General features: G+C 51.4%; 1 protein-coding gene and 1 long non-coding RNA gene across 6 annotated transcripts in view; both read right to left on the reverse strand.

Annotated features, from left to right (window-relative positions):
* The window catches only part of MGRN1 (mahogunin ring finger 1), a 57,893-nt gene extending 31,816 nt beyond the window's left edge, over window positions 1-26,077 (reverse strand). For 3 of the 5 annotated variants that reach the window (XM_067706760.1, XM_067706759.1, XM_067706761.1), the window contains exons 1-2: window positions 20,244-20,478; window positions 213-331 (exon numbers count right to left, since the gene is read on the reverse strand). In XM_067706760.1, the coding sequence (XP_067562861.1) occupies window positions 213-331; window positions 20,244-20,331 (207 nt within the window). In that variant the 5' untranslated portion in view covers window positions 20,332-20,478. Of the gene's footprint in view, window positions 1-212; window positions 332-20,243; window positions 20,479-25,579; window positions 25,748-25,947 lie in introns of those variants that run through there. The other 2 variants (XM_067706762.1, XM_067706763.1) reach the window with 2 other exon arrangements.
* Window positions 5,874-16,365, reverse strand: LOC137207202 (uncharacterized). Its single transcript, XR_010934982.1, has 2 exons — window positions 10,290-16,365; window positions 5,874-10,252 (listed from the first exon to the last, which is right to left on the reverse strand). It is a non-coding gene; the product is annotated as an uncharacterized lncRNA (long non-coding RNA).
* Window positions 26,078-26,086: the final 9 nt, after the last annotated feature.

The following is a 26,086-nucleotide window of genomic DNA, read 5'->3' on the forward strand; positions in this document are numbered from 1 at the left end:
ACAGTCTGGATGCACTGGGTTCAGTAGCAGCTGCTCTGTACCCCAGGGACCAACCCTCGGCCATCCAGCCTCTAAGGGGGGACAGGCCTCATGCACACATCACATGCCCACGTCCAGATGGCACCTCCGCCCCGTTTGGGGAGACTCGGTGCCTGCTCACAGCCAGGGGCATTGCCACCACTGCCCACGTGCCCAGCCCCACCGAGACCCACCTGGACTGGGCGATTGCCCAGGAAGTTCAGATCCATGTTCTCTCCAAAGAGGTAACCTTCAGGGTGGGGGGTGTCGAATTTCTCACCTCCCATGAAAAAGTGGGAGGCAAAGTAGTTTCCTGGTTAAAAAAGGAAACACAACTGTAGACGATGAGGCTCAATACAGCCCAATGGGAGCATCTCATGGCCAAGAAGCTCAGCCTGAGAAAGGCCAGCTCCAGACACGGCCTCGGCCCCTCCACCTGGCCCGGGGCCTCTCCTCCCCACTCCTGGACTCATCCAGACCCCCGCTCCAATATCACTTCCTTCTGCAGCAGGTTGAACTGCGTCCCCTACAAGGACATGTCTCAGTCCTCACCCCTGGCACCTGTGACCTTGTATGGAAATAGGTACTTTGCAGATGGAATCCAGTTAACAGGAGTCAGACTGGATGGGGGCCCCTAAACCCAGTGACTGGTGTCTCCATAAGAGAAAGAGGGAGATGTGGACACAGACACACACAAAGGGAAGAAAGCTGTCTGACAACAGAGGCAGAGATGGGAGTGACGCGGCTACAATCAAGGAGTGCCTCGAGCCTCCAGAAGCAGGGAGAGGTGGGAAGGAGCCTCCCCTAGAGGCCTCAGAAGGAACCAACCCTGTGGACACCTAGATCCTGGACTTCTGGCCTCCAGAACTGTGAGAATAAATTCTGTTGTTTTAAATCACCCAGTTTGTGGCACTTCGTTACAGTGGCCATAGGAAACGAATACACTTTCTCTGACCCCCAGACTAAATCAGCCTCCCTGCCCCAAATCCGAGCCCTGAGAACTTTTTCACCTCAGTGCTGACCACAGTTTAAAACTGTGTGAACCTGAGTTATTTCATTTCTATCTGGCTCCCCTCCATGAAGACTGAGGCTATACGTCCCTGGCATACTTAGGCACTAAATTCACGTTTCTTGTAAACATAGATGGCTACAAGGCATCGGACATGGGTCAGCTTCAAAGAACTGAGCTCACAGCCTTGCTGGGGAAACACTAGAAGTACCGCCTCCCCCAAGCTTCCTGATCTGATACTTGCCCACTGTCCCTCGCTTCTCACTGGCACAGAGAAAGGCCAGGTAACCAGAGGGCCCTGTGAATTTTGTGGACCAGAGGGAATTCTGGGCCCCTTGAGCTTTGGTGGGTGCCGTGCATGGATCTTTGTGTCCTTCCTGAGAACCACAACCCCAGTTACGCGGGACACAGCCTTGGCTGCCTAGGCCGGGAGGCCCAGAACCAGGAGTACAGCCTGGTGGCTCTTGACTGAAGGGAACATAGCCAGGACATATCAGGCCAGGGCGTAACCCCAACCCACGCGTGGACCAGGAACCAGACAGAGCCAACTGCAGTGAGAGAAAAAGAATAAAGTGGTGACTAGTTAAATAAATACAATACTCCTGATTTTATGGAACACCATATAATAGCTGCTAAAGAGGGTCAAACAGACCTGGATACTGACACAGAAAGATGCTCACAGAATATTTGTTGGATGCATTCCAGAACCCCTTTTGAGAGGTAACTGCACACTTAGGCGTGCATGATGCAAGTTGTGAGTACACAGAGAATGGTCAAAAGGACGCACCCAAAAAGCTGCTGAGAAGTCAGTCGGGACCAGGTGCGGCATGGACAAAAGCCCAGACGTTCTGCTCCATGTTATATCTTTTCACTGAACACGAACCACCCGTGGTGCACTTATCAGAATAAAAAGACTAAGTGTGATGCAGGGAAGCACCTGGGCCCTTCCAAAATCACCTGGGATTTGCACTCAGTCCCGTCTACCGCACTGAGAGCATCAGTGGATTTTAATGTGCAAAGGCTTTAAAATGGTGGTTGTTCCCACACTGGCCCTATTGGGGTGGGGCACAGGCGGTCTCTGGACCTGTCTCTGGACAGGTGGGCCTGTGGCCCACCCAACCTTGAGCCCGAATCACAGGGTAGTTGAGAAGGGTGTCAGCTGGGAGCTCTGGGGGAAGCCAGCTCAGAGCCACCTGGTCCGCCAGGACTACGATAGGCCGTGACAATGTCACACAGCACAGCTGACAAGCAAAGTCACATGCACTAGGCTCTGTGACAAGTCAGGGCCGCAGTGGCATGTGACAGAGGGTGCAAGAAAGCCCAGCGGCTGCCTGGGCCCCACCCTGCCAGGACCTCCACACTGCTCACAGGCCCTGAGGTGGATCCAGAGGCCGCACAGCACTGGTCTGGAGGGAAGGTTCCAGGCGAGGCGGAACTAGGCCTGGGGCCCAGCCATCCTTGCAAAGCCCTCCAGGAATAGACAGACCCCTGGCCCGGAAAATCCTGCTCCAACCTCGCCCTGGGGGGACCCCAAGGCCCAATCACATTATGTCCAACAAATCTCCAGAATTTCCGCTCCACAAGCAGAAAGTGGGTGAGGAGGTTCCCCTCTAAGAAGGCCCCATGTTCTCACCTCCTGGTATTCATGTCTCTGGGGAGACTTCTCAGACTGAACAGGGCTGACCTGTGTAACCAGCAGGACACTGTGGAATTGACGGAGTGGGACTTCCAAGGCTCTGGGGGAGGAAGCCGGCTGCCGTGCTGGACACTCAAACAGCCCCATGAAGGGGTCCATGTAGTGACAAACTGAGGCCTCCAGCCACCGGCCAGCACCAACCTGCCAGCCCTGCGAGGGAACCACGTGGGAATCAGACCTTGTAGCCCAGCTGACGGCAACCTCAAGGGAGACCCTGAATCAGAACCACCCAGCGAAGCTACTCCCAAATTCCTGACCCACAGAAACCGTGATAATAAGCATTTATTGTTATAAATGGCTAAAATTTGAATTTGTTACTCAGCAAGAGATAACTAACATGATGGGCTTCAAAATCCAGTCTGAGTGACCCTCTCTGGGCTCCTGAAAATAACATTTTTCTGTGGCCACCACGCTGTTCAACAGCACCACCATCTACTGCTGGAGTCCTGCAATCCACTCCCCGGTCTCCCCACTTCCACAGCCCCAAAGGCTGTTTCCCACATCCCAGTGCTCATAATGAGGGGCCTTCTGATGCCTCCCTAATCACACCAAAACAAGTCCCAGACTCCTCCCCATGGCTTGCGGCGGACCCTGCCAACCTCGTCCGTAACCCCAGGGTCTCTGTACTTGCTGTTTCCTCTGCTTATGAAGTTCTTCCCCAAGAGTCTGCCTTGATCTTTAGACCTCACGTGTCCTCCTCAACAAGGCCTCTTCTGATCATTCTTTTCAAAATTTGCAACTTCCGCCCTTCCACCCTGCCTGCTGACCCCCCACTCCCAGCCCCCTTCCCTGCTTTATTCTCCTCCACAGCTCTGCCCACAACCTGACGATACACAGGAGGCCTGCACGTCTTAGTGTAGTTTTAAGCGTTAATAACTTCAGAGGTATAAATGCTACAAACGGAAACCTCCGGATTAAGAGGCAACGGATGAGGGGTTTTTTTGGGGGGGGCTAGGTTTTTTGGGGGGAGGCTTTAACTGTTTCTTTTCTAAATTAATGTGTATTGCCTTTTTTTTTTTTTCATGTTTGGCCACACCTCGAGGTTTGTGGGATCTTAGTTCCTGGACCAGGAATCAAACATGCACTCTTGGCAGTGAAAGGGCGGAGTCCTAACCACTGGACCACCAGGGAATTCCCTAATGTGTATTGCTTTAAAACAAGAAAAATTATTTTTAAAAGACTGGAGGGGGATTTCCCTGGTGGCGCAGTCGTTAAGAATCCGCCTGCCAATGCAGGGGACACGCGTTCGAGCTCTGGTCTGGGAAGATCCCACCTGCCGTGGAGCAACTAAGCCCGTGCACCACAACTACTGAGCCTGCACTCTAGAGCCCATGAGCCACAACTACTGAGCCCACGCACCTAGAGCCTGTGCTCTGCAACAAGAGAAGCCACCGCAATGAGAAGCCCGCGCACTGAAACGAAGAGTATCCCCACTCGCCGCTACTAGAGAAAGCCCACGCGCAGCAACGAGGACCCAACGTAGCCAAAAAAAAAAAAAGACTGGAGACATGGGACAAGGATGTTAGAGCAGTGACCATAAAAATCACAAAACTGGAACCGCGTTCTGGAAAAACCACTGGATCGTACATTTTAAAAGGGTGAAGTTTGGGCTTCCCTGGTGGCGCAGTGGTTGAGAGTCCGCCTGCCGATGCAGGGGACACAGATTCGTGCCCCAGTCCGGGAAGATCCCACATGCCGCGGAGCGGCTGGGCCCGTGAACCATGGCCGCTGAGCCTGTGCATCCGGAGCCTGTGCTCCGCAACGGGAGAGGCCACAACAGTGAAAGGCCCGCATACCGCAAAAAAAAAAAAAAGGGTGAAGTTTGTAGCATGTGAATTATATCTCAACAAGGCTGTTATTATGAACTGGAAGCACTTCAGTTGTCAGCTGGTAAATCATCAACAAATTTTTTTGGTATTAGATCTTTATATGATCTTTCTATTTTTTGGCAAGTAACTTGGAATTAGATGCTATTGCTAAATCAAACCCCTGTTAATTCCCATCTACTCTATTTATGTGAACAAAGTTTCTTAACTTAAAATGAAAAACAGAACTAGAAGTGCTGTTGAGCCGTCTCATTCCAGCAACAGGTTCTATTCAACTGTGACTACATGTATTAACTGGGGGGAAAGCAGCCTATCCACTGACTTAAGAGATATATGTTCAATTTTTTTTTTTTTACTATTTATGTTTGTTATTTATAAAAACTGTAGGGACTTCCCTGGCAGTCCAGTGGTTAAGAATCCGCCTTCCAATGCAGGGGACGCGGGTTCCATCCCTGGTCAGGGAACTAAGATCCCACGTGCCGCAACTACTGAGCCCGCACACCACGACAAAAGAGGCCGTGTGCCACAACAAAGATCCCGAGTGTCGCAACTGAGACCTGATGCAGCCAAATAAATAAAAATAAACATTAAAAAAAAAACTGTAATATTTGTGATGTTTTGACCAACTGGTTATTTGTAATGGCCACTCAAACCAGGAGAAAAATTCTCCCTTTTAAGATTCTAATTTCAATTTATGTACATATTTTGGTTGCATACAATATAGGGACCAATAAAAGACTTTCAAGCATAAAAAGTTGGAAACACCTCACATGCTCGATAAGGAAATGGTCCAACACACCGTGGCAGTGACAGGATGGAATCAAACATCAGGTAAAGGAGGGAGCGGGGTCTCCGAGTATCAGCACAGAGCAGATGCAGAACCAACACAACTCAAACACGGAGGACGTGAAAACATATCACAACGCAGCCCTACAGCGCAGATGGTGGGACCCCACATTTGGAGGAGGAAGAAACCAACGTGGGGAGGACATGCCTGAGTCCACAATATGAAAAATGTAAACTGTGGACTCTGAATGGAGGGCATTCCCTATATTCCTCTCTGTATTTTCCTGTATGTTTTTAGATGCTCACACTTTTAAAATATTTATTTATTTATTGGTTGTGTTGGGTCTTCATTGCTGCACGCAGGCTTTCTCTAGTTGCGGTTAACGGGGGCTACTCTTCGTTGCGGTGCACAGGCTTCTCATTGCAGTGGCTTCTCTTTGCTGTGGAGCACAGGCTCTAGGTGCGCAGGCTCCAGTAGTTGTGGCTCGCGGGCTCTAGAGTGCAGGCTCAGTAGTTGTGGTGCACGGGCTTAGTTGCTCTGCGGCATGTGGGATCTTCCTGGACCAGGGCTCAAACGTGTGTCCCCTGCATTGGCAGGCGGATTCTTTTTTTTTTTTTTGCGGTACGCGGGCCTCTCACTGTTGTGGCCTCTCCCGTTGTGGAGCACAGGCTCCGGACGCGCAGGCCCAGCGGCCATGGCTCACGGGCCCAGCTGCTCCGCGGCATGTGGGATCTTCCCGGACCGGGGCACGAACCTGTGTCCACCGCATCGGCAGGCAGACTCTCAACCACTGCGCCACCAGGGAAGCCCTAAGTGCTCACATTTTAACGAAAGGAACTTTTAAAGGAGGAATGTGCATCCTAGGGAACTGGCAGCAGCTCCCAGGTGTGTGCCTGTGTGTGTACAGGTGTATCGTGCATACGTATATGTGTGGATAGGTGTGTGTATATCGAAATGTGTGTGGTGTGTGTGTATGTGCACATGCATGCATGTGTTGTGCTTGTGTGTGCATGCATCTGTCATGTACACATGTATACGGTGTACATGTGTTGTGTGCATGCATGTGCATCTGTGTGTGCACACTTTGGAACCAAGAGGAGCAGGCAGGGCTATGAAGAGGAGAGAGGGAAAGAGAAAGACAAGACAACCGAGGGGGAGAAACAAAAAGGAAGACCTGGAGATGGGAAGAGAAGAGAAACCACCCCCACAGCCCCCAGGCTCTTCTTCCATGCCCCCGAGTCAGTGCCCCAGCCTGGGTTCCCCACAGAACCCATTGAGAGGGGATGGAGCCTGCCCCCACTTTCCATGTGAGAAACTGAGGTCAGAGATCACCAAGCTAGTGATGGAGTCACGGCTCAAACCTGCCGACACCAAGCCTACCGTGTGTCTTTTTTTTTAATTAATTAATTTATTTATTTATTCTTGGCTGCGCTGGGTCTTCGCAGCTGCGCACGGGCTTTCTTTAGTTGTGGCGAGCGGGGGCTACTCTTTGCCACAGCGCGGTTTGACAGACAGGGGACGGCAGTCAGTGGTGTCACTGCCGGTCACACATAATGAGCCACGTGAGAAGGGCGTCTCAATTGTGAAATCCTTCCAGACGGCCTGCCAGAGGACACGGGTCCTGATTTTGACCTAGAAGCCCCAGCTACCTGGCACAACCCACTCCAGTACTCCAGAGCCTCAGAGGAGCCATCCTCAAACTTTATGGCTAGTATGTGGGTTCCTCAAAAAATTAAAAATAGAACTGCAATATGATCTAGCTGTCCCACTTCTGGGTATTTACCCAAAGGAAACAAAAACACTAATTCAAAAAGATACATGCATCCCAATGTTCACTGCGGCATTATTTATAATAGCCAAGGTATAGAGGCAACCTAAGTGTTGTCAATATATGAATGGATAAAGAAGATGTGATATATATATAGAGAGAGATAGATAGATAGATATACATATAATGGAATAGTACTGGACCATAAATAAAATGCAATCTTGCAATTTGCAACAACATGAATGGACCTAGAGGGTATTATGCTAAGTGAAATGAGTCAGAGAAAGACAAATACCACATGAACTCACTTAAGTGTGGAATCTAAAACACAAAACCAAACAAACAAAACAAAACCAGACTCATAGATATAGAGAACAAACAGGTGGTTGGCAGAGGGAGGGGGCTGAGTGAAATAGGTGAAGAGGATTAAGAGGTACAAACCTCCAGTTATAAAATAAATAAGTCATGGTGATGTAATGTACAGCATAAGGAATATGGTCAATAATATTGTAATAACTTTGTACAGGAACAGATGGTTACTAGACTTGTCATAATGTGTGCAAGTGTCAAATCACTATGTATCAACAGTACAAAACTAACATAACATTGTATATCAACTATCTATCTATATATTTATAAATACACATATTGCTTTCACCTTATTTTTTTCTTTTCCATTATAGTTTATTACAAGATATTGAATATAGTTCCCTGTGTTATACAGTAGGACCTTGTTATTCTATTTTATACACATTAGCTTGCATTTGCCAATTCCAAACTCCTGTTATCCCCCCCACCAATTTCCCCTTTGGTAACCATAAGTTTGTTTTCTATGTCTGTGAGTCTGTTTCTGTTTCATAGATAAGTTCATCTGTGTCATATTTTAGATTCCACATATTAGTGATAATTAGTATGTTTTTATACCTCACTTCATATGATAATCTCTAGGTCCATCCATGTTGCTGCAAATGGCATTACTTCATTCTTTTTTATGGCTGAGTAATATTCCATTGTATGTATGTACCACACCTTCTTTATCCATTCATCTGTCAATAGACATTTAGGTTGCTTCCATGTCTTGGGTATTGTAAATAGTGCTGCTATGAACACTGGGGTGTATGTATCTTTTCAAATTAGAGTTTTCTCTGGATATATGCCCAGGAGTGGGATCACTGGATCATATGGCATCTCTATTTTTAGTTTTTTAAGGAACCTCCATACTGCTTTCCATAGTAGCTGGACCAATTTACATTCCCAGCAACAGTGCAGGAGGGCTCCCATTTCTCCACACCCACCTCCAGCATTTGTTATTTGTTACATCAACTATACTTTAATTTTTTTTAATTATGGCTAAAACAAATCCATGTCTCTGTCCCCTCTCTGCTGTCGCAGCCAAGGGACACTCGGGCTCAGACAGCTCACCTCCTCTCTGCCCTACTTATGGGTGTCCCAGTGACCTGGATGACAAACAGATGAACAGCCACCAAAACAAAGACCAAGAGTGCCCTTCCTGGGAGGCTCCCAGCGTCCCCTCAACTGGCTGTTTTCCTTTACATAAGTCAGGCGTGGAAGGACAAGTCAGGTGTAAGGCAGACACATGTTCATCATCTTCCAGGATGAGGAAAATCAAGGCTGTTTCTGTGACGGCCTGTGGAGGTGGAGGCAGAGAGGTATTGCCCATTCCTCACGGGCCACAGAGTGAGCCGAGCAGACTTCTGGGGTTCCTTTCTGCTTTGTGTGTTCCACTTTTACACGTCTAGCTGTGCGCATGTGTGTGATGATCATCATTTACAAATGAAAACTGGAAAGATTCTAGTTGCTTAAATGAATTAACCCTGCTAAAAGAGCCAGGTGCCAGGACACGCAAAGATCTCCCTGAGATCAGAGTCAAAAGGCAAAGTGTTGGTCAGCATAGAGAGCACAGATGGACTCTAGGGGAAAGAAAGGGTCAGGCAGGATCCATGCCAAACAGACAGGAATCTCTGAGAAGGCGGGGAGAGAGCGGGAACAGTAAACCATGCCCTCAATGTTCTCCCCAAGAACATTGGCTATGCACCCAGAGTTCTATTTTTTTAAAAATAAATGTATTTATTTATTATTTATTTTTATTTTTGGCTGCATTGGGTCTTCGTTACTGTGCATGGGCTTTTCTCTAGTTGTGGCGAGCAGGGGCTACTCTTCATTGCGGTGCACCGGCTTTTCATTGCAGTGGCTTCTCTTGTTGCAGAGCATGGGCTCTAGGTGCATGGGCTTCAGTAATTGTGGCACACGGGCTCAGTAGCTGTGGTGCATGGGCTTAGTTTCTCTGCGGCATATGGGATCTTCCTGGACCAGGGCTCGAACCCGTGTCCCCTGCATTGGCAGGCGGATTCTCAACCACTGTGCCACCAGGGAAGCCCTAGAGTTCTATTAAAACCTGAGTTTATCAAGAGACCAGAGTTTGGAACCCTGCTATAGAGTGAATGTTCGTATCCCCCAAAATTCACATGCTGAAACCTAAGCCCCAATGTGATGGTGTTAGGAGGTGGGGCCTTTGGGAGGTGATCCTGCCTGATTTACCCAAATCTCCCAACCTCTGAAACACCCACAACAGAAAGAACCTGGGCAGGACAGGTGCCACCCAGCATCCCTGTGGGGACAGCCACCACTACGACCACCACAGCCACAGGGCAGCTCCATGGCTTCATCAACTCCTGGTTTCCCCCAAGAGCTGAGTGAAGAGCCATCGTCAGAGGCAGAGCTCCTGCAGCAGGACATCCTCAGACTAGATGCCGTTCCAGGTGGTCCCTTAAAACGCAAATGAGATGTCTGCACACAACCCGGGACCCCTTCAGAGCTCCCACCCGCACCCCGACTCCTCAGGGGTTCACAGGCCTGAGCCCCTCACCTCCCACCTCCAGTCTCAGCAGCGGCCCACCTTCCTTCCAAGTCCTTCCTACACAGCAGTGTCTCTGGCCTCGAGGTCTCTGCGGGCTGATCCTCTGCCCACACTTTCACACCCCAACTGTCCTTGGCTCACCCCGTGCATTGCTCAGACCTCCATGTGCTCAGAGAGGCCTTTGCTCAGCACCCACAGCATGCAGAACACGGAGGGACCCCCACGCAGATGACCCTCACCTCTCCTCGACCCAGGAGCAGGACTGTGCATCTTGGAGATGGAATGCCCACATCCCCAGAAGCCCCACGAGGCCCAAGGGTTGTCTGTCTCAGGAACATGGGATCCCAGTGCCCTTTCCAGCGCAGTTTCAGGTAACCCAGGCTCCCCGCCTCACACTCCAGACACTCTGGACCAGGGACACTGATGTTATCCTCAAGGGCAAACATGCCTTGCTCAACCCACGGGCTAGGCTCCGGCTCATCACTCTGCAGACTCTTATTCTGCTCTGCGCTGCCCACCTCACCGCACCATCTCCCCGCCCTGTCCCGGATCCCAGAGCTCTCTCCATCCCCTCTGGCCCAATGGGTTGCTCCTGCCTTGCAACTCCCCGGAGGCCTCCCGTGCCCTCCTGGCAGGCCTCTGCCCAACTCTCTGCATGGTGTTGATCCCGACAAGCCCAGTAATCACTACCCTGGCCTGGACACAGCAGGAGCCCAATGAAGGTGGATGAATGACACCTTTATTCCTATGTAACAGTCATGGAAACTGAGGAACAGAGAGGTCAAGGAACTGCTCAAGCCACACTACCAGTGAGAGGTGGTGTCCTCATTGACAACCCATGCTGACCCAGAGCTGCGTCCTCAACGACGCCAGCCCAGCCAGTGTTTTCAACCCACCAGGCAATTTTCCAATTCTCAGCCAACACTGCCCGGGTGGCCTACAAACTTAGTTCAATCCTGGCACCATGTACCTGGACACAGTTGACACTGTCAGATCCCACAAGATAAGGGCTCAGCCGATATGACTGCAAACCCCTACCCCACTTCAGACGCCAATCACAAGTTCAGGTGATCGATCACCTATGCTTCTGACCCACCAGCTATAAATCAAAGGTTCCCAGGACCCCCTTCTCGGGTCCAATTAATTTTCTAGAGTGTCTCAGAGAACTCAGGAAAAGAGTTCATTTGCTAAATTATCAGTTTATTACAAAAGGATACAACTCAGGAACAGCTGGATGGAAGGGATGCACAGAGCAAGGCACGTGGGAAGGGCTGCGGAAATTCCATGCCCTCCGAGTGTGCCACCCTCCCAGCACCTCCACATTGTTCACCAACTGAGAAGCGCTCCAAACCTGGCCCCTCTGAGTCTTTGTGGAGGCTTCATTACATAGATAAGACCGATTACATCATTGGCCACTGGCCATCATCTCAATCTCCAGCCCTCTTCAGCTCATGGCTGGCTCCACCGGCAACTAGCCCCCAACCTCAGGTGCTTTCCAAAAGTCACCTCATTAGTATAAACTCAGGTGTGGCTGAAAGGGATCTGTTAAGAATATCAAAAGACACCCATTTCACATTATCACTGATCCCTTAGGAAATTCCAAGGGTTTGAGGAGTTCTGTGCCAGAAACGGATGAAGACTAAATTTGTATTTCTTATTATAAATCACGATACCCCCGCCGGGTAAACCGTGATATGGACAAAGACACCCTAGGGCCCCCTTCTAAGAAACACAGGTGGCCCTGGAACCTGGGCACCGGGTGTGGCTTCGCTCAGCTGCCTCCATCATTCCCACTTGCGTGGAGGGGAGCGGGGAAGGTGAGAAGTCTGGGAACAGTTCATTGATTCCACTGGCCAAAAATTCTTCTCATTTTACCACAGCACAGATATTCCGGGTTACCAGCTTCCTGACATCCGCTGCCACTAAGCCCCAGCTGGGCCTGAACAACAGGGAATCAGGATGTCACTGCCCTCAGAGAGGGCCGATCTCGGGGAAGCATCTCCAGGCCCATGAGATCACTCCGCCAGGTGAGAGACAGCCCCTTGGGCTAAGAGGCTGTTCCCAAACAGTCTAAGGAGACTGACACCCGGGGCCCACCCCCCGTAATCACGCAGCTCAGCGATTCCCCTGGGTCGCATTCACACATTGCACAGAATAGCTTCTCTGCTCCCCACACTCAGGCTGGGGGACTCAGCGCAGCCCAACCTCTCTGAGCCTCAGTGTCCCCATTTGTAACACGAGGCCTCGGTGAACACCACGGGCTGCAGACTACAGACAGAGTAGTAGTCTGCTCTGCTGATGGAAGCGTGAACGGGCTCAACCCGCCACAACATTGTAAAAGCTGTGGACTCCGCACACGCGCACCCAAGGGTGCCAGACCCACTGCCAGGTATGAAAACAGACCCAAAGAGATGGGTATCTGGGATTGTCAAGACGAGACACAGAAAGTAGAGTGGTGGCTGCCAGGGGCTGGGGGAGAGGGCAATGGGAGTTACTGTTTAACGGGGACAGAGTTTCAGTTTCACAAGAGGAAGACTTATGGGGATGATGGTGCAGATGACTACACAGCAGTGTAAATGTACTTAATGCCTCTGAACTGCACACTTAAAATGGGTAAAATGGTAATTGTTATGTGGAATTTACCACAAATACTTTTAAAAGTGAAAAAAATAAAATGGATGGACCCAAAGAAATCAGACTCCTGGGAACCAAAGCCAGTCACAAGAGTGTCCACCCAGCATCATTCATGAGAGACCAAACCGGAAACTCCCCGAGCGCCCTCCACGTGAGCTCGTGGATGAACACACGGTAGCGCCAGCAGACACTGGGATGTCACGCAGCAGAGACAGTCTCACTGACAGCGTCCACCCTCTCATCCCCCAACGTGCAGCCAAGAGCATCCACTTCTGTTTATATCAAGTTCAGAAACAGGCAAAACTCACCTCCACTGGAGTCCAGAGGGGGCCTCCCAGGGAGGAGGGGGCAGAGATTGGGGAGGGGCACCAGGGCCTTTGGGGGCTGCTATTCTTCTATTCCTTCAACACGCCCACCTGGTGATGGTTCATCAAGCGGAAGCTCCTGACCTGTACGTCTCCTCAATATGTTACACTTTGGCTGTACACGTACATACGTGCATACACCACACGTTTTCTACAGCACTGAACTGAATACAATTCCTTCTTTCGATTCACCCCTAAAGCACTGCGGGCATCTGGTCACTCAGGACTATCACAGGGGCAGGAGACCCGGGTAACAGAATGCGGCAGTTATCAGAACAGTGGACCCCCCCAGAAGGCCTGCTCTGCGGGTGCCGGGCCCCCAGAACCAAGCCAACGCCGAGTAGGATGAAAGTCTGAGAAAATGGGTTCTTTGCAAGCACTGCACACACGGGTGGACAGATGTTCCCGTGTCAGTCATTCCCAAGCCTCTACCTCCCCTCCCAGCTCGGAGAGAGCCGTGCATGATTTCTAGACAGCAAGTGGCCCCCCCATGCTGCTCCACACCACTGGCTTGTCTGCAAACAGCAGGGGTGCGGGCCAGGCGGCGGCTGGGCCTGGCTCCCCCAGCTCTGGGGAGCTGGGCAGACGCGGGGACAGTTGGCAGAACTGAACAAGTCCACTGTTATTCACTGAGCCTGAGTCCGACGCTGTGTGGGTGGCATGTGTGGCATCACTGCCCTTTACAGGACAACACAGAAACAACACAGAAACGTGAGGCCTGATGGCTGTACCTGACCACATGGAAACACGCATGGGAAACGCCCACTGGACGTGGCCCCGTGCCAGCATCTGGCCGCCGGCACCGGACTTGGGAGGCGAGGCAGGCAGCAGTGGTCACTGCCCGCAGGGTCATACAGGAAGTGCAGGACGTTCCCAGGAAACTGCCAGGCCCCTGAAAAACACAGGCTCGGCTGGACCAGGGCTTGGTCCCTCCCCGCCAGCTCCCGTGGACTCACAGAGTCAGGACTGAAAGGGGCCCGGGAACAAGCGACCAGCTCAAGGCCACAGGGCAAGTCACTGGCATGGGGCCGCTGAACTCTGAATCCAGTGCTCCGCCGTGGCTCTACAGGTGGGTGGGGGCAGAAGACCCCTCGAGGCGGGCTCACTCTCACAGTGCTGAGCTAAGCTCTGCCTGTGCCCACCCTGCTGGTGGAAGGGTGTGTTGTCAGCACAGCGAAGGCCACCTCAACAGTGAGGATGAAAACACACGCGCACACACCCCCCTTTGATGCTGGACAGCTGGGCCCTCCGCACCACGACCGACCTCCTGGCACCAGAGGAAAGGCCTGCCAGCCGGCTGGCCAGCCTAACCAGCACAAGCCTGGCTTCTTCCACTGACCAACAGGAGAGTACAGCAAAGCCCAGGAGCTGGGAGAAGGATGCAGGGACCTCCGGGTGCTCAAAACACCAAGGGCAGGCGACACAGCAAACCTCAGCTCCAGTGGGCACAGGGCCCAAGTGCCCACTGCAGGCTTCTAAACCCAAGCAACTGGCTTCTCCTTCAGGGAGACAGGTCCTCAGACGCCCACCCACCATGGCCAACTTAAAGGGTTTTTGTTTCTGCTGTTCTGCTGTTGTTTTTACCTAAAATGTAACAACTGAAATTCCGAAAATACAGCTTATTTATACAGCTCTTACAATGATAAAATCCAAACCGAATTCATGTGAGCAGAAGCACAGAACTAGTTCTGCTATGTGAACGGGCACAGGTGGCACAATGCCAGCGATGATGGTGCAGGACTCTGAGCACGAAGGTGAAACCCCCGTGTGCAGGTGGAGCCCTTTCCCCACACCCCACCCCTCTGCCACTGACCCTGGGGCTCGGAGCACAAGCTCACTGCCTAGGGACAGTGATGGGGCCCAGGGACCCGGAATGTCCCCAGTGACAGAGGACGCCCTCGGTGACACAAAAAGTCCTCCCTCGTCTTACAACACCTGCCTCGGTTCTTTCCTTCAGGCATCAATTATCCAGAGTCAGCAAGGCCCCACTTCAGAAAGGGCAAACCCAACACAGGCGGCAGCACTCATGAGCAGATGTCTCTAGACTGCCACCAGCACAAAAGTACACACCAAAGTCTCCTGGCACACACCTCAGGCCCCTCATCGCGTGGCAGCAGGCCCAGGAGTCCCCGGACCCCCGCCTGACACCCCAGGGGATAAGATGCAGCCCAGTCTGAACAGCTTGTACACTAGGGAGAGGGGAGTTGTTTTCTGCAAGGCCTGCTGCACAAGCATCTATTAAACACCTACCGTGTGCAGGCCCAGGTGCTAGGAGACAAAATCAGCCTGATTTCTAGTTCCTCTGCCAAAGAGGACAAAAGTCTAGTGTCACAAGGACATGGCAAAGTTCCAGTGAGATAAAGGAGGTAAAAATGCTCTGAAAGTACATGCACTGATATACAAAAGGTTTAGGTCTGGGGCATAGTTCACCCCCACCTCCAGGGTTAGTGGATCACGTGGCTGACTGCCCCTCCTGATGCTTCTCTTGGGTGACCTGTCCCTACCATGACCTCCCTCAAACACCAGGGCAGGGCAGCCCACATGGCTTTAAGACACATGAGTAACAATAATAACGCAGGAGGAGGAACAACCAACCGTGGCAGCCAACAACAACGACCAGGCACTCCTGTGGGGACCTACTGTGCTCCAGGCTTCCGTCTGCCATCTTCTCTTTAAGAACTTGACCGAGGTGTCCTAATGCCTGCGTGACCCTCGGCTGGGGACCAGCCAGCCGTGTGACCCGGGCAAGGGACTGCAGGGCAGTGGAGTGCAGAAATAAACTCTCACATTAATGGTCAGCTGATCTCTAATGAAGGTAAAAAGGCAATGTGATGGGAAAAGAATAGTCTTTTCATCAAATGATGTTGAAATAACTGACTATCCATATGCAGAAAAAACCACAAAACCCTAAATCTTTACCTCAAACCATACATTAAAAAATTAACTCAAAATGGATCACAAGACTTAATGTATGAGCTAAAACTATAAAACTTCAAGAAAAAAAAATAGGGGAAAATCTTTGTGACCTTGAGGTAGGCAAAGATCTGTTAGATATAACTCCAAAAACATTAACCATCAAAAAAATTGATAAGAATTCCCTGGTGGTTCAGTGGTTAGGACTCTGTGCTCTCACCACCAAGGGCCCGGGTTCAATCCCTGGTTGGGGAACTAAGATCCCACCAGCCATGTGGCGTGGCCAAAAAAAAAAAAAAAAAGAAAAATGATAAATCAAACTTCACCAAAACTTAAAATTTTGCTCCTCAAAAGACACCATTAAGAAAATGAAAAGACAAACCACAGACTGTGAGAAAATATTGGCAAATCACAGAGCTGATAAATGAACTGTATCACTGTATCCAGAATTCATAAAGAACTCTTACAACTCAAAAAGAAGACAATCCAACTTTTAAAAAGTGAACAAGACTAAAAGAGCCAACCCCCCAACACACACACACACACACACACACACAATATACAACGGCCAATAAGCACATGAAAAGATGCTCAAGGGCTTCCTTGGTGGCGCAGTGGTTGAGAGTCCGCCTGCCGATGCAGGGGACACGGGCTGGTGCCCCGGTCCGGGAGGATCCCACGTGCCGCGGCCGCTGGGCCTGCGCGTCTGGAGCCTGTGCTCCGCAGCGGGAGAGGCCACAGCAGCAATGAGAGGCCCCTGTACCGCAAAAAAAAAAAAGAAAAAAGATGTTCAACATCATCAGGAAAATGCAAATCAAAACCACAGTGAGATACCTCTTCACACCCACTAGGATGACTATAATTAAAAAGGTAGGCAATAATAAGCATTGACAAGGATGCTGAGAATTTGGAACCCACACACACTGCTGGTGGGAATAAATGTAAAATGGTGCAGCCATTATGGAAAACTGTCTGGCAGTTCTTCAAAAAGTTAAACACATGACCCAACAATTCCACTCCTAGGTGTATACTAAAGAGAACTGAACACACCAAACAAACGTTCAGCAGCATTATTCATAATAGCCAAAAGGTGGAAACACCCCAAGTATTCGTTAACTGGTGAAAAGATAAACAAAGTGTACTATAACCATACAGTAAAGTACAACATGGATGAACCTCAAAAACAATGCTAAGTGAAAGAAGCCAGACACAAAAAAAGACTACATGCTGTACGATTCCAGTTGTATGAAATGTCCAGAAAGGGCAAATTTTAACGACAGAAAGGAGATCAGTGATGGGGTAGGGATGAGGGTGACAGCAGAGACTGCCTGCAAACAGGCACAAGGCAAGGAAACTCTGATGATGGAAATGTCTAAAACTGATTGTGGTGATGGTTGCACAATTCTATAAGTTTACTAAAATTCTCCAGATCATAGGTTTACAAAGGATGAGTTGTACGGCACACGATTGATACCTCAATAAAGCTGTTATGAGTAAAGTAAATAAGTACAATAAAAACAAAGCAAATGCTGTTAAATTCAAGCTAGGTACTGTTGCAGGGCATGTTGAAAACTTCAAAGTAAAAGAAAATTGGACAGGGACTGCCCTGGTGGCACAGTGGTTAAGAATCCGCCTGCCAATGCAGGGGACACAGGTTCTAACCCTGGTCTGGGAAGATCCCACATGTCACGGAGCAACTGACCCCGTGCGCCACAACTACCGAGCCTGCGCTCTAGAGCCCGCGAGCCACAACTACTAAAGCCTGTGTGCCTAGAGACCGTGCTCTGCAGCAAGAGACGCCACCGCAATGAGAAGCCCGCACACTGCAACGAAGAGTAGCCCCCACTCACTGCAACTAGAGAAAGCCCGCGCGCAGCAACGAAGACCCAACGCAGCCAAATAAATAAATTAAATAAATTAATTAATTTAAAAAAAATTGGACAGATTTTAAAAGTCCTCACATACACACACACACACACACAGAGGTAACTATGAGATGATGGATGTGTAAATAACCTTATTGTGATAATCATTTCCCGATATATACACATATCAAATCATTACACTGTACACCTTAAACTTACGCAACGTTATATGTCAATTATATCTCAGTAAAGCTGGAAAAAAATTGGACAGTGTTACAGAGGTGTTAAAAAAATACTAGCACCCAATGATTCTTTCTAATATAATCAACAAAATTGACAGAGACCTGAAAAGATAACAACTGTCTCATAAATTGATTGTACAGTCCATGGTCCCTAAAATCATCTCAACCCCCCTTCCGTCCCCAGTCCACGCTTGGGAACACATACTCAAGTACTGCTTAGGTTCCAGACTGCCTCCCGGAATAAGGTGGCCCGAGGGACAGGAAGCAGAGAAGACAGCCTTTGAACTGGAGAGGCTGAGCACTCTAATCACTGGCAGCAAAATCGAGGTGGCCCATGGTATTCACCTGGGTGCCAGCCCCAATAGATTGTGGTTGACTCGGGTGTCCACAGAGTGGACCTGACTGATTAATAAGGTCTACCAAACAGAATCCAAAAGCAGTGCTGTAAGTGCCTTGTATTTGTGATTTTGTCCAAATGCCCAACTGAAGGGACATCAGGTTTGCTCTGGTCCCAGGCGACAGGAGGTACCACCTTAAACTTTTTGATATCTCTTCCAAGACACTGCTAACTGCTATTAGAGTCTAAGTTGTTCACTTAATTTATTTTTTGAGCCATTATAGCAGCTAACATTTTTCAAGGACCTCTTAGGCGCTAAGCACTGTTCTGAGCACTGTATGAGGATCAGCCCATTTTACAGATGAGGAAACCATGACCCAGGGGGCTAAGCAGCTTGCCTAAGATGACTCAGCCAAAGACGGGCTGGAAGAACATCAGAGATGGAAGAGGATGACTTCAAACAACTGCTCCATCAGATCTGGGGATGTCAGCCTCCAGGGGATCTCTATACCAGGCTGGGCTGCCCTGTCCTTGTGCCTGGGAAAAAGCAGGCGTGGATATCTCCCGTGCCTAGTAGGGAACAGAGCCCTCTGCCCAGCTCTGACTGCATCCCCTCTGACTGCCCCGAACTGTGCTAGTCTCCACTCCCTTTATTTCTGGTGGTCCCAGACACTTGCCTTCTTTCACCTTCCAAAATGAGCGTGAAGCAGTTCTCAAACTTGAGTGGACATCTGACTCACCCTAGGAGTGGGTTTTAAATGCAGGTTCCTAGGCCACAGCAGACCCCAACAAGTCTGAGGCAGGGCCTGGGAAATGCATGTTAAACAAGCTTCCCCACTGTTGGAAGCAGGTGGTGCTGGACCATACTCAGAGGAAACCTGGCCCAGGGGATGCCCACAGGCCAACTGTGAGGCCTAGAAGACCACAAGATGGGATCAGATATTTCAGAAGCCAGGATCAGAGGCTCCAGTCTGAAAGTCTCCATGATGTCCAAATGCCCTGTTCTCTTTCTTCTCTCCTTTCCAGGCAAGTGACCAGACGAGGAGATGGAGCATGAGGAACCCAAACTAAAGTTCCAGGGCAGGCCACACTCATCAGAGGCAGAAAAACAGTGTGGATGGGTACAACTGGTCTGGTAGTCTGACTCATGGTCCTGTACCCAGATGAGCTTCCATCCAGCTCTGAGACCTTGGAAAAGTCACTTCCTCCCTGGGGTTCAGGTCTTTCAGCCACAAAAAAGGAGACTGGAGAACCTGGTAGGTCCCCTCCAACCATTCCCTGGTTGTCTAGCACGGCCTCCCAGCTCCTCTTCCACCGACAGTAATGCCTCCTTGGGCCCAGACCCCCCCCCCCCCCAAACACAAGCGCCAGGTCACAGGAGAGCTAAGCCTCTGTCCAGACGGGACGGATAGTGTCCAGAACCACTGGCCGGGTCTTCACAAGAAGCCACCAAAGAAAGGGAAAACCGGCGATGGAATGATGTCAATCCTTTTGACAATGACCACTTTGTAAGCACAAGCAAAAGCGTCGGGCACCGTGCTAAGCCCTCCCAAGCGTCGCGCCCCGGAACCTCACGCCGGCCCTGGGGGATCCCTATTGAGCATACCCCAGTGTGCATACGAGGGAGGTGAGGCGCGCAGGAGTGAGCTGACTGACCCAAGGTCACCCAGCCGGGACGAGGCAGTCAGCGCCGTACCGACCCACGCCCCGGGGTCCGGATGGAGGGCGCGTGGAGCTCCATGCAGGGAAGCTGCAGGAAGGGCCGCGGGCCGAGCAGAGCCCCCCAGCCCACCCTCCGAGGAGGGTCGTGCGCCCAGCCCCGCCGCCCCCTGCCCGCCCCGCGCTCCAGCCCGCGCCTCGCTGTCCGCAACCGGGACCGAGACCCGGGCCGGGGCGGCCGCTCACCGGATTTCGGGGGGTAGCGATAGGCCGAGTTCGCCTGGATGTCGATGTCCTCCACGCCCGCGATGCGGCGACTCAGGATGGAGCCCATGGTGCCAGGCGGGCCGGGCCGAGTATGGGATGGGGGCGGCGGCGGCGCCGGAGGCGTCCTCACGCGGACATAGCCGGTACCAGGCCGCACGGGCGCTCGCCCACTGCCACGGGCGCTCGGCCTCCGAGCCCCCACCCCCGGCTCGGCTCGGGGCCAGACGCCACGGCAGCCCTCCGCCCCCCGGGCCCGAGGCACCTCGGGAAATGGAGTCCCCTTGCCGCCGAGGGTGCCCGGCGGCGGCGCGGGATACCCACCTAGGAACTACATTTCCCAGGAAGCTCCTCGCCCGGGCTCGCTGAAGTTGTTGACAAACGGTCCGGGACAAACCAAATGGACCTGAGTCCAGAGGGGAGGAACCATCAACCACACTGCAAACTATCCTTTCCTTTGCATTCCAAGCACAAGACTAACATTGTAACTCTTTAGCCTTTTAATAATCTGTTCATACATAGATCTTGCTAGGAACCAACGCCTTCCATTTACTCCCTCTCTGAAATATCTCCCGGAGCATGGTTCTCCCCACTTCCCTGGGTTTAATCTCCTGGCCCGGCCAGCAGAGGGCAGACCCTTACCTGCCACCCGCAAAGAGCTGGGATGGAACCCAAGATTACCTGGAGCGGTGCACACAGGGGAAGGGAAGCAACTTTTCCGGAACTCTAGGCATCTCTCTGGCTCCACGTCCAGAATAATTCTTTGAAAACATAATTTTAAAGTCCCCCGTGGAGGCAGTAGACCTCTCCCCATTTTACATATAGGGAAACTGAGGCACAAAGAAGGGAGGGGGCCACACATAAGGGTGCTCAAGTTTACAAGAATCAGGGTTAGAGTTAAAGCCTCTTCGCAGATTGCAATGTACTTTCTTGGCTTTGTGACTCACACAAAACTCTGTAAGGCCAAGTGAGGATCTGTTTCTACCTACTTTTCATTTGAGAAACAGCAGTTCTGAGGAAGAAAGTGACTTCCCAAGACAAGCCTGTCTATCCAGAAAGGAGCTAGGGAGGGCAGAGGCTGTCTAAGAGTCTCAGATGGTAAATTCACCACAGTCCACATTAAAGTGAGTCCTACACCTTTCCAGACACCAGAACCCAGAATACAACCTTCCTATTTTCAGGGGACCTGGGAAGCCAAAAGTAATAAAAGAAGTGAGGGACTTGTGTTATTATAAGGGAGAGTCCAGGTCTTGGAGCCTGATTTAACCTCTCTGCCCTGCAACCAAGATCCCATTTACTGAGCACCTACTATGTGCCAGACATTGGTGTTGAAGGCTATGCACATATTCTCTCTTTTAATTCTCTGTTGTAGGTTCTATTTTCATTCCCAATTTACAGAAGAGGAAAGAGGCCAGAAGAAGTGAAGTACCCCACTCAGCTTGCATAGTAGATAAGTGGTAATAAAGCTGGAATTTGAACCAGGCCACTCCTCTTAATGCCACACTCCCCTGCCACCCCCAGCCCCTACCACCCCAGAGACAGGAATGCTCCAGTGCCAGATTCCCTGTCTCTTGCTCCCAGATGGGCCTGAAGACATCCCCACCCCATGTGACCTTTCTTCCCTTACTTTAAATTTCTTTCTGTTGAATCACATAACACTGTTGAATCATATATACACAAATAGGTATACCAACACAGCATTCAATTTATCGGTCTCTCTGCTTGTGGGGAGGGAAGGAGAGTACTGAGGGCCTAGATGTTCCCACTGAAAAATAACCCTAAGAGCATGTCCTCCCTACAGATAGTGGGCCAGGGCAGTCATTTCCATGGGCTGATGTTTGATCAATTAAACATTCCTCTTAATAGAGCTTTGGACTTTGGGTATATTTTTCTGTGCTTATCCATGCCCCGGTGGGAGACAGGCCCTTTTTGATTTGATACTGGTTCTACTATCAACATCTTCGCTGGTTCACTTATTTATTCAACAAATATTTATCATGCAGCTACAATGTGAAAAGCAATGAGACAGGCAAAGAGCCAGGAAATAGAGATTAAATGGTGAAACCACCAGATATGAAACATCTAGTGAGGAAACAGACACTACAGGCGAACAAGTGTATAAATACAAAATGTGGTGGGTGCTATAAGGGAATGGACTGAGGTGCAGTGAAATACTAGGAGAGACCTACTATTCATAGGGGAATCAGGGAAGGCTCCTCTGAGGAAGTGACATTTAAGCTAGGACTTGAAATACAAGTAAGAGCCAAGCAGGCAAACGCTGAGGGAGTAGGCAGCCCAGGTTCCAGGCGGGGAGAGCAGTATGTGCAAAGGCCCTGAGGAGCTGAGTAAGATCAATGAGCTCAAAGGCCAGTGTGGCTAGAATCAAGTAGGCAGGAGAGTTCAGGAACAGAGGTCAGGAGTGAGGCAGTGGCCGGATCTCAAGGCCCCTCAGTCAGCCAGTATCGGGTCCTTTGAAACATGAAGAAAGACCCTAGGCATACTTCATGGCTAGTATGAATCCCTCAAGTCGGCTTCTCAAGCCTTCTGAGAGGGCAGGATCCCTGCCTATTCATTCTTGTGCTCCCAGAGCCAGGCACCCAGTGGATGTCTGATAAACACATCTGTGGAGTGATTGAAGGAATGGAGGGGGAGAGGAGCCCGGGGTCCTGGGCCTACCATCAACTGGCTATGCCAACTTTGCCAAGGTCCTCAACCTCCCTGGACCTCAGGTAAGATGAAGGCATTGCCATAAATTCCTTTTATACCTCCATTCCCCCCCCATCTACTGGCCCCAGCTGTCAGGCCCAATCCGAGCCTGCTAAGAAATCCAAAGTCCACTCTCTAGCCAGGCTGATCCTGGCTGAAAACAAGGTTGTTTTTTCCTTCCCGCTGCCCCTGGGAAAACAAGCTGGCTGGGGGGCCATAGGGGCCAGAGGGGTGACCTTTGCTCCTGCTAGCCCCACCTGCCCCACCCAGCCAGCCAGCTGGCCTGGAAGAGCTCCTTCTGGGCTGAGCAAGTCTAGGCAGGTAACTGAGTAGTGCCCAGATGAGAGTGAGGGAAGGGGTGAAGGTACTTCCTGCCTCCCTAAGCAAGAAAAGCCCCCAGTGGTCCCTGCCAGGACAGTGCCCACCCTCCTTGGCCAGAAACACACCCTGCTGGCCCACTGGGTGCCTACTCTTTTCCACTGGCTCTGAACACTGTCAAGAGTGTAAGGAAGTTTGGATTCCAGCCTCGGTTTCCTAATCTGTAAAATGGGGCTTGGGTTCCCTACAGTGGTCCAGATGGAGGCAAAGAGGTGAGTGCTAAAATGGTGCTCTGAGCACCACAGGCATTAATCCCCCAGAGCAGTCCTGGGAGAGTTCTAAGCTGTTACCTTGGGTTCTACAAATGAAGGAACTGAAACTCAGGGCCAGAGAACCTTGTCCCAACATCAGAGTCATTAAGTGGCAGAGTCAAGACTAACAGCCAGGTCTGTCTGGCTCCAGAACCTGCTCACCTTCCACCATACCCTGTTGCTGTCCCAGTAGTAATAGTGATAGAGGTAATGACATTCAGAACTGCCCACCCCGTGCTGTGCTGAGCACTTTGTCCACATTAATTCACACTTATGATGCTTTGTGAAGGTGAGGGGCCATTTTTAATACGAGCAGAACTCTCCTGGCACCATCAAGATTTGCAAAAAATGGTGCAGCCTGAGTGATCCCCATGTGGCAGAAAGGGGCTGAAACCTTATTTCCTGAGTGGACTTGGGAAATAAGTCCCAAGGTGACTTCTGCCAGGGTTGAGGCACCCACCTGAAGGGGACACTGAGTCCTCTCCCTGCCAAAGGGCCAAGCTCCCATCTCCAGCCCTCAGAGGCCTTTTAGCAGTCCCACTGCTCCAGGCTCCCCTCCCTCCCCCAGCTATCCCGATGCCCCAGCCTCCCCGGAGCCCCCATAACCTTGGGAGCCTTCAGGTCCTGTCCACCATCTTCCATCCTCCTCCTCTTACCAGTCAAAGCCAGAATCCCCTGGAAGGGTTGAGGGACCCAGGAAGGGCTCCTCCCAGAGCCCTGCAGGTCCTCCTCCTCCCCCCAGGGTGGGACAGTTCCCTCCATTCAATCTAATTCTGCAACAAATCCCTGGGCAGGGACGGACTCCCCTGGAACCAGACAAACCTAGAACATCACCTGACCCGGACTGGTCCTCTCTGCCACCATCTGGTCTCCACACTGCTCAGCCACAGTGATCCTAATGCACACAACGGATCAGATGTAGTAAAACCCCTCAATGGCCTTTAGCCCACCATCTCCAAGGCCTGTGCCTGCTTCCTGAGGGTACTTTCCACACTTGCAATTCTACATCTCTTCTTGGGATTTTTCTTTTTTTAATTTATTTGGCTGCATTGGGTCCTCGTTGCTGTGCACGGGCTTTCTCTAGCTGTGGCAAGAGGGGGCTACTCTTCGTTGCAGTGCGCAGGCTTCTCATTGTGGTGGCTTCTCCTTGCGAAGCACAGGCTCTAGGTGCACGGGCTTCAGTAGTTGTGGCACACAGGCTTAGTTGCTCTGTGGCATGTGGGATCTTCCCGGACCAGGGTTCGAACTCGTGTCCCCTGCATTGGCAGGAGGATTCTTAACCACTGGGCCACCAGGGAAGTCCCTGTTCTTGGGATTTTTGATGCACGCCCCCACCCCACGCACCAGCCGACCCTTCTAGAGTTTGTTCTCTGCATCCCTGGCCAGATCAGAGCCAGGAACAGAGTAAGGGCCCAATAAAGAGTTGCTCAACTAATGAAACTGGTGTCCAGGGAGCGCGGGGAACCGGGATAAGGTCATTCTGAGCCGCAGTGACGAAGCCCCCGGCCCCAGCTCCGAATCCGCCCGGCCCCTACACTGCCGAGCGGCAACGTCAACCGGAAGCGGCGCGTGCGGAGCTGTAAACACAACCCTCAACACCCTACCTAGCGCTCTCCTCAGCCCCGCCCCCGCCCTCCACGTGACGCGCCCCGCCCGCCCCAACCCAGTGCCCGCCCCCGCTGTTGCCTCATTGGGCGGCCAGCTTTGTTTACCTTATATGGCCAGGTCCTAACACCTCCCGACAGCCCATTGGCTGAGACGCGGCCTCATTCACTTGACGTCACAAGGACTGAGCGATGCAAATAAACCAGGGCATTCTGGGAATGGGAGTTCGGGGCCGCCCCGGAACTGGCGCCGCGCGGTCCTAGAGTCCGCCTACTAAAAGCTGAGATTTCCGGCAAAGCGCACGAAATATTGCGTGGGAAAGTGCAAGCATCCCGCAGAGAGTATGCAGAGGCTCCAGAGACTGCTGGTCTCGCCTACCTGTCTCGGTCGCCATCCCTTCCTCTGACGTTCCTTGGGTCTACTGTGTGCTTGGCGGAGCGCCAGGCCGGGGAGGGACCCGTGTCACAAGTGGGCGACGCGAGCTTGTGCCCTGGGTGTTGGGGTGACTCGGAAGGCTTCCTGGAGGCGGTGACTTTAGGCAGAACCCTAAAGGGCAGATTAATTCATTCACTGAACGAGTATCTGTAGGCGCCTACTGTGTGCCAGGCTTTCGGGGCCTTATGGCCCTAGTGCTGTTGATTTGTGCCAAAATTCTTGGCCCATCCCCCTCCCCAATAGTGCGCCTACTCAACACAGAGGGATGCCAATCACACTGGGGTTCGGGATACTGGGATCTTGGTAAATACCCTGAGGCTGCGTTTGCGCCCATGCACAGTGTCTATGGCCCCCGTCTCCTGACCCCCATCAGTTCAGTCACGGGCCTGGGTACATGCCCGTCCAGCTTCTGCACACAGTAGGCGCCCAACGCTCAGACACACCTTCGGC

The sequence above is a fragment of the Pseudorca crassidens genome, chromosome 15 (genome assembly GCF_039906515.1).
Source record: "Pseudorca crassidens isolate mPseCra1 chromosome 15, mPseCra1.hap1, whole genome shotgun sequence".
Classification (NCBI taxonomy): domain Eukaryota; kingdom Metazoa; phylum Chordata; class Mammalia; order Artiodactyla; family Delphinidae; genus Pseudorca; species Pseudorca crassidens.